This window comes from Antennarius striatus, chromosome 21, assembly GCF_040054535.1.
Source record: "Antennarius striatus isolate MH-2024 chromosome 21, ASM4005453v1, whole genome shotgun sequence".
Taxonomy (NCBI): Eukaryota; Metazoa; Chordata; class Actinopteri; order Lophiiformes; family Antennariidae; genus Antennarius; species Antennarius striatus.
Genome location: NC_090796.1, coordinates 18,207,501 through 18,222,863, shown reverse-complemented (window position 1 = coordinate 18,222,863; position 15,363 = coordinate 18,207,501). Strand labels below are relative to the sequence as shown.

General features: G+C 52.5%; 1 protein-coding gene across 4 annotated transcripts in view; it reads left to right on the top strand.

Moving 5' to 3' along the window:
* Positions 1-15,363, top strand: part of ankfn1a (ankyrin repeat and fibronectin type III domain containing 1a) — a 28,912-nt gene that overhangs the window by 763 nt on the left and 12,786 nt on the right. For 3 of the 4 annotated variants that reach the window (XR_011034006.1, XR_011034007.1, XM_068304795.1), the window contains exons 2-8: positions 32-232; positions 3,709-3,899; positions 5,694-5,920; positions 6,507-6,544; positions 14,010-14,205; positions 14,705-14,915; positions 15,075-15,269. Coding sequence is in view for 1 of the 4 variants with exons in the window: in XM_068304795.1 (XP_068160896.1) it covers positions 32-232; positions 3,709-3,899; positions 5,694-5,920; positions 6,507-6,544; positions 14,010-14,205; positions 14,705-14,915; positions 15,075-15,269 (1,259 nt within the window). In the remaining 3 variants the exon portion in view is untranslated. Of the gene's footprint in view, positions 1-31; positions 233-517; positions 535-3,708; positions 3,900-5,693; positions 5,921-6,506; positions 6,545-14,009; positions 14,206-14,704; positions 14,916-15,074; positions 15,270-15,363 lie in introns of those variants that run through there. The other variant, XR_011034008.1, reaches the window with a different exon arrangement.

Here is a 15,363-nt window from a genome sequence, read left to right as displayed (position 1 = left end):
TCCTGCTGTGTTCCTGATTGTCTTCCTGCAGCGTTCTGGAGATGCTGAGCTGCTCTAAGTTCTCTGACCTGGAGCAGTGGCTGTGTACGCCGTCCTCACTGCTTCTGTCCAGGACCCTGGACTCCACCTCCTCTTCCTCAGGTTCATCCATCTGCTCCTCATCGTCGTCTTCCTTGAGCAAGTGCTGTCCCTCCAGCTGCAGGGAGCCAAGAGAGACGGACCCGGCGCTCAGGTAAGGGTGTCTCACACACGGGCTATCCTGAGTAGTTCCACTCTCCACCATCATGTGGACTTTAAAGGTTCCAGGGTTGGATTGGTTTCTATGATCCGTGAACAAGTCTTTGTCTTTGGGTCTGATTTAGACCTCAGCCCCCCCAACAACAACACGTGGAGGTCTGGACCCTTCTAAGGTGTTTGGAGGGTTTTCGTTTGACCGAGGTGCAGAGACCCCATAGTGGACTAACCCGGGTCACCAACGTGGTTCTTTGAACAACTCTGGACGTTGTACCACAATGTTCTGCAGTTGGATCCATGGTTGGTTTGTGTTGGTTTCACTTTTCTGACAGGTTAGGGTTAGGGTTAGAACCAGGTGTGTTCTAACATCTGGAGTTGGAGTCAGAGGCTTGTGGTCGAGATCACTGAATTCTCTAATGTGGGTGGAGGTGGTGACTCATGAGGGGGAAGCGGAGGTGGACCTGCTCAGCTCTCTGGTGTCTGGGTGGAGACACGAATGTCTCCCCCAGCTGATTGTTGTGGGCGGTCCAGTCTGTTTGTCCCCATGGTGACGGTGATGTGGGTCAGAGATAACTTCCTAACTCCAGAGCTAACGTCCTCCCTCCTGGGAGGAATTTAGCCTGCAGAGGAATGTAATCTGGCTCCTGGAGGACAGGAGGACTCCCCCATCACGTCACCACCGGGGCCCCCCATCACATCACCCCTGGGGCCCCCCCATCACATCACTCCCGGGGCTCAGGACCCCCAGGACCAGGTGAAGGCAGCGGGTCCAGGACCCTGGTGGACCCTCTAAAGGGGGGGGGGCGACAGGTCTGTGGGTCAGAGCCCCAGCAGCTAGTGGGGGGGTGGGGCTCTTGCTTCCATTAAACAATGGAAATGACCACAAAAGGCACTGAGTCACTAATGACTCACAACAGCCTGACCCTAACAATGACCCCTGATCCTAACAATGACCCCATGACCCTAACTGTTGAAGCTGCCATCATGAAAGGGAGGAAGGCCGACTAAAACATGACGGAGGAATAGACACACGTAGCCATCGGTTTCATTCGACCGGCGTGCACACACACCCACACACTGACGGTGCAGCGGCACGCAGTCATTTATTGATTTGCACACCTGACACAAATTAACCACACCCCCTTCAGACAATGGTCAGCGTAAGAGCACATTCAAGGGCAACAATGTTCAACACCCCCACTTGGTCTTAGGCTGAATAACATACGGTTGTCATGCACATTTACACAGAACAGTTAATACATATGTCTTTATGTTTAACCCTTCATCCCAAAAATAAAACACACAAATCTGTCAAGCATAGCTTTAGTTACAGGTTTGGTCAAAAAATCTGCAACCATGTCTGCCGTAGGACAATATTCAATAGTTATCTTTCCAACAACAAATGCAGATCGAACAAAATGGTACTTTATATCAACATGTTTACACCTTTGACGACATACAGGGTTCTTAGACAAAGCAATCGCCCCTTGATTGTCCTCATAAATTGTCACTGGTATGTAATCACATTGATCATCCATTTTGTTTAGTAACTGAACAAGATAAAGGCTTTCCTGTGTAGTAGCTGCCAAAGCCATGTACACAGCCTCACGTGTGGAAAGAGCAACTGTGGATTGTTTCTTAGACATCCAAGAAACAACAGGACCAGTTTTAGACAAACTAAAACAGTAACCAGATGTGCTTCTCCTGTCATTTTGAGCTGCTGCCCAAGCAGCATCACTAAATGCAAAAAGATTAAGACTTACCATGTTTGAACATCATAACACCCATGACATTGATCAACATCATCTTTAACAGTGCTTGAATAGAACAGTCTATCATACACCTGGATGTCAAATGTTACACCGTTCTTGTGAACGAGTCTGTTCTGACCTTCTTTGAAGATGACTGTTGCTCCCTGGGACGCCGCTGCCTTGACTGAGAAGATGTCCTGTGGAAAAGATGGGGCGTACAACGCCCCAATCAGCGATCAGTTTCCACCACTTGACCTTTATTGTCCCTCAGGCGAACTTTGGCTGTACCCTTCTTCAGGGCGATACCGCTGGTCCTCTCTCCATCAGCCAACTCCAGGACATGCTTGTGTGGCTCAAAACTGTTGTCACAGTCCTTGAACTGAGCGATGTCTCTGATGATGTGTGACGTGGCTCCTCTATCAACCATGAGGCCTTTTTCCTTCACTCCGCTGACCAGGACTTCACCCACTTGGCCCACCCTGAAAGCAAACGTGTGGTCTTCCTCATCCACCGCCCGCTTCACCTTTTGCGTGGAACTCTTGCAAAAACTACACCACTGTTTCTATTCTCTGTGCTCGCTCGTGGGAGAGGTGCACTCCAGGGCCCTATGTTCCTTCTGTCCGCAGTTAAAACAGGACAGTTTCATGTTCCCTCCGTCTCTTCCTCTCACCTTCATCAAGCTGTCGTCTTCTGAAGAAGCAGCATTAAACTTTTCTGTGCTCTCATAACTCCTCAGCTTTGTTTTAAACTCTGAGAAAGTTAACTTTTCATCACTTTGGGTTATGTGTATTGAAAATGGCTTAAATGAGTCCGGCAGGCCCTTCAGAATCATTTCAATCAACAAGCGATCACTTAAAGTCTCTTCCACATTTCTCAGTGCCGTAATAGCAGTCTCTGCGCAAATGACATAGTCTGTGACGCTCTCATTAACGCCTTTCTGAAGAGACGTAAGCTCTGTGTACAAACTGATCACTCGTGGTTTTCCCTTACCAGCATAATGTTCCCTCAGAATCTTTAACGCCTTTCTGCCATCATCTGCGGCGTCTCTCATCACCAGGGACAGGCTTCTATCATCCAACAGTTGAATAAGTTCTGCACAGACGTCCTCATTCTTCTCTGCGTTGTCTGCTGCACCTTCGCTGGCCTCACCAGGCGGTTCACCGAGTATGGTGCTCTTCAAATTAAGCAGACGCAGGTGCGCCAGAAACTTCATTTCCCACAGTTCATAGTTTTTCTCATCTCCACCGAAACATAAACGGTTCCATCGGCTTCCAAGCTCCTTTCTGGGCCCATAACCTGTTGAAGCTGCCATCATGAAAGGGAGGAACGCCGACTAAAACATGACGGAGGAATAGACACGCGTAGCCATCGGTTTCATTCAACCGACATGCACACACACACACACACACACACACACACACACACACACACACACACACAGCGTAAGCACATTCAAGGGCAACAATGTTCAACCCTAAAAATGACTCCTCACCCTAAAAATGACCCCTGACCCTAACAATAACCCCTGACCCAAACAATAACCCCTGACCCTAACAATGACTCCTGACCCTAACAATGACCCCTGACCCATAACCCCCCGACACTAACAATAACCTTGGGCCCTAACAATAACCCCTGACCCTAACCCTGACGTCACCTGGTCGGTGTATTCTTTGACAGTGATTGGTTGTTGGGTCACTGCCCTCCTTGCCTCTCCCTCCAGGTCATCAGAGTGGGAGGAGTCCAGCTTCTCCACAGCTTCACTGCGTACGGAGATGTCGTCATCAGTGACCCCGCCCCCTCCCCCTGTCCTGAGCTCCACCCCTGTTGCCCCAGGAGCTGATCCCCAGAGGGGGGGGAGGAAGAGGAGGCGGCTTGCCGCCAGTCCGGGGGGACTCCGCTGGAATTCTGCAGGTGAGGTTTCAGGTGACCCTGGGGGGGTCAGAGGTGTTCCCTTTACAGGAAGTCCTGCAGCGTTCAGGGACAGGAACTGGGACTCCATCTTCAACCTGCTGCCAAGTGAGGACAGGTTCACGAGTCTACCTGTCCAGATGACCCCCCTGGAGGATCACCCCCAAGCCCCCAGCAGGCTAAGCAGCAGACTTGTCCACGTGGAGCTGAGCTCATGGACATCCTTGTCCCGTCTGGTGCTGATGGCTGGGTGGGGCTCCACCACAGGCTTCATTTCCTGTCCTGCCTGCCAAAGAGAGAACCCATTTCCTGTGTGACATCACGCCCCTCCACCTGTGTGACATCACACCCCTCCACCTGTGTGACATCACGCCCCTCCACCTGTGTGACATCACGCCCCTCCACCTGTGTGACATCACGCCCCTCCACCTGTGTGACATCACGCCCCCCCACCTGTGTGACATCACATCCCCCCACCTGTGTGACATCACGCCCCTCCACCTGTGTGACATCACGCCCCTCCACCTGTGTGACATCACGCCCCTCCACCTGTGTGACATCACGCCCCTCCACCTGTGTGACATCACGCCCCCCCACCTGTGTGACATCACATCCCCCCACCTGTGTGACATCACGCCCCTCCACCTGTGTGACATCACGTCCCCCTACCTGTGTGACATCACGTCCCCCCACCGGCGTGACATCACGCCCCCCACCTGTGTGACATTACGTCCCCCGACCTGTGTGACATCACGTCACTCCACCTGTGTGACATCACGCCCCCCCACCTGTGTGACATCACGCCCCCCCACCTGTGTGACATCATGGTCCTCCACCTGTGTGACATCACACACCCCCACCTGTGTGACATCATGGTCCTCCACCTATGTGACATCACGTCAAACCCACCTGTGTGACATCACACCCCTCCCCCTCCCACTGCCAGTTTTGACATCCTTGAAAAGAACACTGACATCATTTGACCAGCAGAGGGCGGCATCCCATGAGAAGTGGGAGGTGCTTGTGCTGTTGGAGAGACTTAAATGGGATCCGTCAGTCACTTTCATGTTGCCATGGTAACAGTTATTGTTTATGTCTCTTTTAAACCTGTGGACCCGGGGGTGAACGGGTGAACGAGTGGTGAACAGGGGGTGAACGAGTGGTGAACGGGTGAACGAGTGGTGAACAGGGGGTGAACGAGTGGTGAACGGGGTGAACGAGTGGTGAACGGGGTGAACGAGTGGTGAACAGGGGGGGAACGAGTGGTGAACAGGGGGGTAACGAGTGGTGAACAGGGGGTGAACGAGTGCTGAACAGGGGGTGAACGAGTGCTGAACAGGGGGTGAACGAGTGCTGAACAGGGGGTGAACGAGTGGTGAACGAGTGGTGAACGGGGTGAACGAGTGGTGAACGGGGTGAACGAGTGGTGAACGGGGTGAACGAGTGGTGAACAGGGGGTGAACGAGTGGTGAACAGGGGGTGAACGAGTGCTGAACAGGGGGTGAACGAGTGGTGAACGGGGTGAACGAGTGGTGAACGGGGTGAACGAGTGGTGAACAGGGGGTGAACGGGGTGACCGAGTGGTGAACAGGGGGGGAACGAGTGGTGAACGACAGTCTCTCTTCATGCAGCTTTAATGCAGCCAACACCCGATCACCCTGAGCCGAGGGAACTTGAGCCCACACCAGCAGGCTGGTGTGTGTGTGTGTGTGTGTGTGTGTGTGTGTGTGCGTGCGTGCGTGCGTGCGTGCTTTGCGTGTGTGTATACAGTAACGGGTGTCGGGTTTCTCTCCTCAGGTTCGGTGCAGCGTGACATGTGGTCACCTGATCTGAGGGGGGGTAACCCTGCTGCGGGAAGGGGGAGGAGCCTCTCCCCGGCTCAGAGGGGTGGGGCAGAGTGGGCGGTCTGGAGGAAGACGCGTTCAGTGGATGAGTGGCTTCTGCAGGCGGCGAGCAGAGACCGATCTCACCTGAGGGCGGCAGCCCGGCTGGACAGAGGCAGGAAGAAGGTCCACGGCGTCCAGGTGAGTCCAGCCCTCCTCGTCCAGGTGAGTCCAGCCCCCCTCTGTCCAGGTGAGTCCAGCCCTCCTCGTCCAGGTGAGTCCAGCCCCCCCTGTCCAGGTGAGTCCAGCCCCTCTGTCCAGGTGAGTCCAGTCCCCCCTGTCCAGGTGAGTCCAGCCCTTCTCGTACAGGTGAGTCCAGCCCCCCTCGTCCAGGTGAGTCCAGTCCCCCCGTCCAGGTGAGTCCAGTCCCCCCGTCCAGGTGAGTCCAGCCCCCCCGTCCAGGTGAGTCCAGCCCTAACCCTCACCCTAAGCCTGACCTTAACCCTAAGCCTGACCTTTACCCTAACCCTGACCTTAACCGTAACCCTGACACTAACCCCGAACCCTGACACTGACCCTCTACCCTGACCCTAACCCTGACAGTGACCCTGACCTTAACCCTAACCCTGACCCTAACCCCTAATCCTGACACTGACCCTGACCTGACTCTGAACCCTAACCCAAGCCCTGGGGTTCGACCCTCGAGGGCCCCAAGAGGTGACCTCTGTAGACGTGGGGTTTTGGTGGAGTGGAACCTGATTATCTTCTGTCTTCTCTGTCTTCTCAGGGTCTGGCCACAAGTGGAAGATACGACTCCAGGAAGAAGTAAGTTCTGTTCCTCTACCAGTTTCTCTCTGGTTCTGCCAGGTTCTCATAGATGTTCTGACGGTGGGCTGTGACCCCTCAGTGTTCACGTTAGTCCACCATGTGTTGGTTTTGGGCTTCACATGAACTCTGCTTCCACTGGTGGATCTTTGAGACCTCAGCAAATCTCAGTCTGGATGTGTTTCTTTTGCCCCCCTAGACATCTCACCACCAGGTGGAGCTGATTCTCCACGGCCGGTTGAAGGCCTGTTGGGTTTTCTAAAGCTGGTTGAAGGTCCGTTGGGTTCTCCACAGCCGGTTGAAGGTCCGTTGGGTTCTCCACAGCCGGTTGAAGGTCCGTTGGGTTCTCCACAGCCGGTTGAAGGTCCGTTGGGTTCTCCACAGCCGGTTGGAGGTCCGTTCGGTTCTCCACAGCCGGTTGAAGGCCTGTTGGGTTCTCCACAGCCGGTTGAAGGTCCGTTGGGTTCTCCACAGCCGGTTGAAGGCCTGTTGGGTTCTCCACAGCCGGTTGAAGGTCCGTTAGGTTCTCCACAGCCGGTTGAAGGCCTGTTGGGTTCTCCACAGCCGGTTGAAGGTCTGTTAGGTTCTCCACAGCCGGTTGAAGGCCTGTTAGGTTCTCCACAGCCGGTTGAAGGTCCGTTAGGTTCTCCACAGCCGGTTGAAGGTCCGTTGGGTTCTCCACAGCCGGTTGAAGGCCTCGCTGGTGTTACTGTAGCGCTTCGTGCTCGTTGTTCTGGTGCTGACGAGGAGTTCATGGCGTGAGGGATGGGTGTGAGGAACACATGGAGCGTTTTGATTGGATGATGTGTGTTCAGGTCCTGAACGATCAGTCACAGCAGCTCCCACAAAACATTAGAAGACGGGAACAGTAAGTGTGTGTTGTTGAGGGAACCGCTTTACAACTCTTAGATGACACACACACACACTGAGGGCCAAGGTAGCCATTAACAAATGTGGCCACTGGCTACGTGTTGCCATGGCGATTGAAAGGAAGAAAGAGCGGCAGGTGATTGTTGGAGGAACTGCAGCTCGTCAAGAACACGACTGCACGCTAACAGCAGCGTGTTTGATCCATCCAGCGGTACCTAGAACACGACTACACGCTAACAGCTGTCGGATGCTAACATGTTAAACAACCAGCTGCAGTTGGCATGCAGCTGGTTGTTTCCTACAGGAAACATGATTGGTGGACAGTTGTAAACACGGGAACTACACCATCATGAGCCGGAGTGTCTCTGACTGCGTTACACCATTGGTCAGTGGGTGGAGCTAAAGGTTGAATTCTCCACACAGGATGACGTCTGTGTGTGTGTGTGTGGGGGGGGGGGGGGGTAGAACACACCTGCATGAATCTGTTGGGAAGAGGTCAGGTTCTGGTCCGGGTCTGATCCGGCTCACTGGCAATCAGAAGCGTCTCCTCTGCACCACCAGCAGCGCCGGCCAGACCCCTAACCCTAATCCTAGTCCTAACCCTAATCCTAGTCCTAACCCTAGTCCTAATCCTAACCCTAGTCCTAATCCTAACCCTAGTCCTAATCCTAGTCCTAACGCTAATCCTAACCCTAATCCTAGCCCTAGTCCTAACCCTAACCCTAATCCTAGTCCTAACCCTAATCTTAATCCTAGCCCTAGTCCTAACCCTAATCCTTGTCCTAACCCTAATCATAGTCATAACCCTAATCCTAGTCCTAACCCCTGACCCTAAAGGTTTAGGGTCAGGGGTTAGGTTTAGGGTGAAGGGTGTGCTGATGACAATGGCACTCAAATGGCGTGATGACGCAGTGGCACGACACTAACTGGTTCTACTGGTGTTCTGGTGTGACTAACTGGTTCTACTGGTTCTACTGGTGTGACTAACTGGTTCTACTGGTGTTCTGGTGTGACTAACTGGTTCTACTGGTGTTCTGGTGTGACTAACTGGTTCTACTGGTGTTCTGGTGTGACTAACTGGTTCTACTGGTTCTACTGGTGTGACTAACTGGTTCTACTGGTGTTCTGGTGTGACTAACTGGTTCTACTGGTGTTCTGGTGTGACTAACTGGTTCTACTGGTGTTCTGGTGTGACTAGCTGGTTCTACTGGTTCTACTGGTGTGACTAACTGGTTCTAGTGGTGTTCTGGTGTGACTAACTGGTTCTACTGGTGTTCTGGTGTGACTAACTGGTTCTACTGGTGTTCTGGTGTGACTAGCTGGTTCTACTGGTTCTACTGGTGTGACTAACTGGTTCTACTGGTGTTCTGGTGTGACTAACTGGTTCTACTGGTGTGACTAACTGGTTCTACTGGTGTTCTGGTGTGACTAACTGGTTCTACTGGTGTTCTGGTGTGACTAGCTGGTTCTACTGGTTCTACTGGTGTGACTAACTGGTTCTACTGGTGTGACTAACTGGTTCTACTGGTTCTACTGGTGTGACTAACTGGTTCTACTAGTGTTCTGGTGTGACTAACTGGTTCTACTGGTGTTCTGGTGTGACTAACTGGTTCTACTGGTTCTACTGGTGTGACTAACTGGTTCTACTGGTGTTCTGGTGTGACTAACTGGTTCTACTGGTGTTCTGGTGTGACTAACTGGTTCTACTGGTGTTCTGGTGTGACTAACTGGTTCTACTGGTGTTCTGGTGTGACTAACTGGTTCTACTGGTGTGACTAACTGGTTCTACTGGTGTTCTGGTGTGACTAACTGGTTCTACTGGTTCTACTGGTGTGACTAACTGGTTCTACTGGTGTTCTGGTGTGACTAACTGGTTCTACTGGTGTTCTGGTGTGACTAACTGGTTCTACTGGTTCTACTGGTGTGACTAACTGGTTCTACTGGTGTGACTAACTGGTTCTACTGGTGTGACTAACTGGTTCTACTGGTTCTACTGGTGTGACTAACTGGTTCTACTGGTTCTACTGGTGTGACTAACTGGTTCTACTGGTGTGACTAACTGGTTCTACTGGTGTGACTAACTGGTTCTACTGGTTCTACTGGTGTTCTGGTGTGAACAAGAGATAAAAGTAGAGATATTGAAGTGTTTGGTGTGAAACTGCAGAACCCCCCCCTCACCTGTTGGTTCTCAATGGGAACCATGGAAACAGAGCAGCTCTCAGCCAAGGAGAGCAGCGGCCGCTGGCTGCGGCGCAGTTCGTCTCCTCGCCGGCGGCGGACGAGAGGCAGCTGTGATTGGTCGGTGGATGATGTTCACATCAGTCATGTCGGTTGGAATGGAAGACGCCATCAGAGACGTTCACTGTGCTTCTCCGAGACTGCGGCCCCGCCTCCACGCCGCGTCACGCAGCTCCGTCCAACGGGCACTTCCCAGATGCTATCGGAGGGACGCGTTCAGTGTTCAGCGGCGTTCCATCAACGCACAAAGACGTGAAGAAGAAACCAGACAAAGTGCTCCGGTCTCATGACAGCACTGCACGATGGTTATGTTCCATTCATCATGTTATCGTGGTGATGCTAATTTAGAAGCTAACAGATAAACACCTGTGGTTACGCTAGCATGTGACGATTGATCACCACCATTAGTGTGTGTGTGTGTGGTGGGGTAGTTTTCCACGGTGTGTTCAGAGCAGTAAATGGTGAACATTCCTGAGAATCCAGCCTCCAGTGTGACCAGTGAGTGAACCAGTACAGAACTCTGGACACATGTCTGAACAAACACGTCTTCCTCAGTGATGAAGGCTCCTCACATCTGTCCTGATTGGTCCCCGTTTTATGACATCACCTTTAAACTCTGTTGGCTGCTTTGTATAAAATCAAAGAGTTGTTTCAAAAGAGGATGAGCGCTCACTACAGGTCACCACAGATCACCAGAGGTCACCACAGATCACCACAGGTCACCAAAGATCACTACAGGTCACCACAGATCACTACAGGTCACCAGTGGTCACCAAAGATCACCACAGGTCACCACAGGTCACTACGGGTCACCAAAGATCACTACAGGTCACCACAGATCACTACAGGTCACCAGAGGTCACCAAAGATCACTACAGGTCGCTATAGGTCACTACAGGTCACCAAAGATCACTACAGGTCACCAGAGGTCACCAAAGATCACTACAGGTCACCAGAGGTCACTACAGGTCACCAGAGGTCACCACAGGTTGACTGTTGTTTTTTTATTGTTGTTGACCGAAGGATGTAGCAGGGGGGTGATGAGGGCAGTGGCGGGGGGGTGGCAGTGGGGGTGCTGAGGGCAGTTGTGGGAATGTGGGGCAGTAGGGGGGTGCTGAGGGCAGTTGGAGGGACGTGAGGGGGTGTGGCAGTGGCAGGGGGTGGTAGTGGGGTGTGGCAGTCAGGGGGTGGCAGTGGGGAAATGTGTGGCGGGGGGGGGTGCTGAAGGCAGTGAGGGGGTTGTGTGGCAGTGGGGGGGTGGCAGTGGGGGGGGTGCTGAGGGCAGTGAGGGGGTTGTGTGGCAGTGGGGGGGTGGCAGTGGGGGGGGTGCTGAGGGCAGTGAGGGGGTTTTGTGGCAGTGGGGAAATGTGTGGCGGGGGGGGGTTCTTTCTGCTGCAGTGACAGGTTCCTCCTCCTCTTCCTTACTCCTTTTTGTTCTCCGTCCTTTCAGAGCAGCTGCCCCTCCCCCACCCGTTTACCCAGTTGCTGTGTGTTTAGTTTCGCCCCCCCCCCGGCGTCGGTGTGTGTGCTGTTGCGTTGCGATGCGTTCATGAACAGGTGTTCAGTCCGTCAGCTGCAGCTCCGCGCTCGGGAGCAGCAGGCGTCCTCCAGACGGGGCTTCTGATCCCCCCCCAGAGCTCCAGAGGTGGGGGTGTCAGGACCCAGGATCACCAGGATCACCGGAACCTGGGATCACCAGGATCACCCGTTGGAGGTTCATGTCTGGGGAGACGGAGGAAGTTTCCGCAGCGATGGAGCAAGTTTGACTGGTCAGGTGTGTCCTGGGGGGGTCAGGTTCCAGGTCTGGTCTCTGGCCTCTGGTCTGGTTCCTGGGGGGGCTCTGGTCTGGTTCCTGGGGGAGCTCTGGTCTGGTTCCTGGGGGGCTCTGGTCTGGTTCCTGGGGGGCTGTGGTCTGGTTCCTCGTCTGGTTCCTGAGGGAGCTCTGGTCTGGTTCCTGGGGGGCTCTGGTCTGGTTCCTCGTCTGGTTCCTGGGGGAGCTCTGGTCTGGTTCCTGGGGGGGCTCTGGTCTGGTTCCTGGGGGAGCTCTGGTCTGGTTCCTGGGGGGGCTCTGGTCTGGTTCCTGGGGGGGCTCTGGTCTGGTTCCTGGGGGGGCTCTGGTCTGGTTCCTGGTCTGGTTCCTTGGGGTGCTCTGGTCTGGTTCCTTGGGGTGCTCTAGTCTGGTTCCTGGGGGGCTCTGCTGCAGCTCCAGGGAAACACTCAAAGCTCTGATGGTTCTGGTGGAAACCAAAGACGAGTCTCTGGTGAGACGTGAAGGACGAGAACTTTATGAAAGACCTGTGTGTGATTGTGTGTTTGTGTGTGAGCGCCCCCCACAGGTTGACTCAGGCTGAACCAGAGACCCACAGGAGATGGTGATGATGATGGTGATGATGAGGATGGTGACGGTGATGATGATGATGATGAGGATGGTGACGGTGATGATGATGATGGCGATGATGGTGACGATGGTGATGGTGAGGATGATGGTGAGGATGATGCTGGTGATGATGGTGATGGTGAGGATGATGATATGATAGTGATGATGGTGAAGATGATGAGTATGGTGATGAGGATGATGGTGAGGATGATGGTGATGATGATGAGGGTGATGGTGATGGTGACGGTAATGATGGTGATGATGATGGTGACGGTGATGATGGTGAGGATGATGGTGATGGTGATGATGAGTATAATGATGGTGATGATGGTGATGGTGATGATGAGTATAATGATGGTGATGATGGTGTGGTGATGATGATGGTGATGGTGATGATGTGTATAATGATGGTGATGATGGTGATGATGATGCTGATGATGAGGATGGTGACGGTGATGATGATGATGGCGATGATGGTGACGATGGTGATGGTGAGGATGATGGTGAGGATGATGCTGGTGATGATGGTGATGGTGAGGATAATGATATGATAGTGATGATGGTGAAGATGATGAGTATGGTGATGAGGATGATGGTGAGGATGATGGTGATGATGATGAGGGTGATGGTGATGGTGACGGTAATGATGGTGATGATGATGGTGACGGTGATGATGGTGAGGATGATGGTGATGATGATGAGTATAATGATGGTGATGATGGTGATGGTGATGATGAGTATAATGATGGTGATGATGATGGTGATGGTGATGATGTGTATAATGATGGTGATGATGGTGATGATGATGGTGATGATGAGTATAATGATGGTGATGGTGATGATGATGGTGATGGTGATGATGGTGTGGTGATGATGATGGTGATGATGGTGATGGTGATGATGATGATGATGGTGATGGTGATGATGTGTATAATGGTGATGATGATGGTGATGGTGATGATGGTGTGGTGATGATGATGGTGATGATGGTGATGGTGATGATGATGATGATGGTGATGGTGATGATGTGTATAATGGTGGTGATGATGGTGATGGTGATGATGATGGTGATGATGAGTATAATGATGGTGATGGTGATGATGGTGATGATGATGGTGATGGTGATGATGGTGTGGTGATGATGATGGTGATGGTGATGATGATGGTGATGATGAGTATAATGATGGTGATGGTGATGATGATGGTGATGGTGATGATGTTGTGGTGATGATGATGGTGATGGAGATGATGGTGATGGTGATGATGATGGTGATGATGAGTATAATGATGGTGATGGTGATGATGGTGTGGTGATGATGATGGTGATGGTGATGATGATGGTGATGATGAGTATAATGATGGTGATGGTGATGATGATGGTGATGGTGAGTATAATGATGGTGATGGTGATGGTGATGATGATGGTGAGTATAATGATGGTGATGGTGATGATGGTGTGGTGTCCATAAGACAGAACAAAGGTACAAATGTTATTGAGCAAATCCAATGTTAGACAGCTGTTAGACAGCTGAACTCCTGTGGTGCTCTGTAGTCACCCTCACGACGCCCCGAGTGTCACCACAGACACACGGGGATCTGGTGCAATATGGTGCTTCATCAGGTGCAATGGATGGAGCACCTACACACTTACCCACATACAGCTGCTACACTGTTAATAGACTTTGCTGTTCGAACACTTTTCAATTTACACTTACTATTCTTAACTTCTCCCTGTTCTCCTATTTATCTTACATTTTTCACCTATCTTTTCTTAACTTATCTTATTTAATCTTATTTATCTTATTTATCAACCGGGCTTACTGGGACCTCCAGAGACATATTTCGTCATATTTAAACGTGTGTCAGTATGACAATAAAACTCTGATTCTGATTCAATCACACACGTGTTCAAGAGTCCAACAGCATCACAGAATCTACAAACACACAAACCAGGCTAACGATGGTGTCTTCTCCCGTCAGACGCCTCCAAGCTGTTGTGACCCGGCAGATGCAGAATCTGCAGCTCGCCCAGTCCAGGAAGTGCCCCGGGGGGCCGGCCTCCCCAAGCGCCGCCAAGCGTCTCTACAGGAACCTGTCGGAGAAGCTCCGTGGAAGCACCTCCTCCTTCGAAGATGCCTACTTCTTTGGCAGGACGGACCGCTTCCGCAAGGCGTCGGTGAGTGTGACACGTGACGTGAGAGGTCAAGGGAGGAGCCTTCCTGGGTTGGGTTGGACATCATGTCAGATATAGGTGACATTCTGAGGGTGCATCACCATCATCATCATCACCATCACAATCATCATCAACATCATCATCATCATCACCATCATCATCACCATCACTGTCATCACCTTCACCATCACAATCATCATCACCATCACCATCATCGCCATCATCACCATCATCATCATCACCATCATCACCATCACCATCATCATCATCACCATCATCATCATCACCATCATCACCATCATCATCATCATCACTATCATCATCACCATCACCACCATCATCATCACCATAGCAGTGCCTCCCCTCCTTCCTTCTGTCAGCTGGCAGCTGATTGGCTGTGTTGACTGACATCATGTCCACCCAGCTCTTCAGGAGGTGTGGTCAGATGGTTGTGGGCGGGTCAGGTGAGGTTTTCTGGTTGGTGATGATGGTGTGTGTACAGACCATGCAGGGCGCTGAGTGTGTGTTTGAGGCAGTGGAGCATCAGGACCTGGACGCCGTTCAGATCCTCCTGTTCCAGTTCTCCCCTGAGGACCTGGACCTGAACACGCCCAACAGCCAGGGTCTGACGCCGCTGGATGTGGCCATCATGACCAACAACACGCCCATCGCCAAGCTGCTGCTGAGGGCCGGTGCCAAGGAGAGTCCACGCTGTGAGAACGCACCGCCGCCGTGAGCCAGTCCTCCTGCAGGGGGCGCTGGAGCACCAGAACCCCCCAGGAAGACCTGCAGCACCGTCAAGGCCATGTTCTGCTCCAGTCTGAGGTCTCCCCCCTCTCTGTCTGTCTGTCTGTCTGTCTCTCCCTTTGTAGTTGTCACCATGGCGATTCGGGATGCTCACCTGAACGCTCTGGTGCTGGAGGCGGAGCAACGAGCGGCCGACCTCGCAGCGCAGGCTCAGAGAAATGGCCTCTCATTGGACGACTGTCACAAAGACAAACAGCTGAGAGCGTGGGAGTGGAGGAGCAAGTTGTACCGACGCATGAGGGCGGGCCTCCAGCACGCACGTGAGTCTCCGCCCACTGAGGTCACTGAAAGGCCATCAGTGAGGTGACTGTTGACCTCACTGATGGCCTCATTGTCCTCCAACTACTTGTGTTA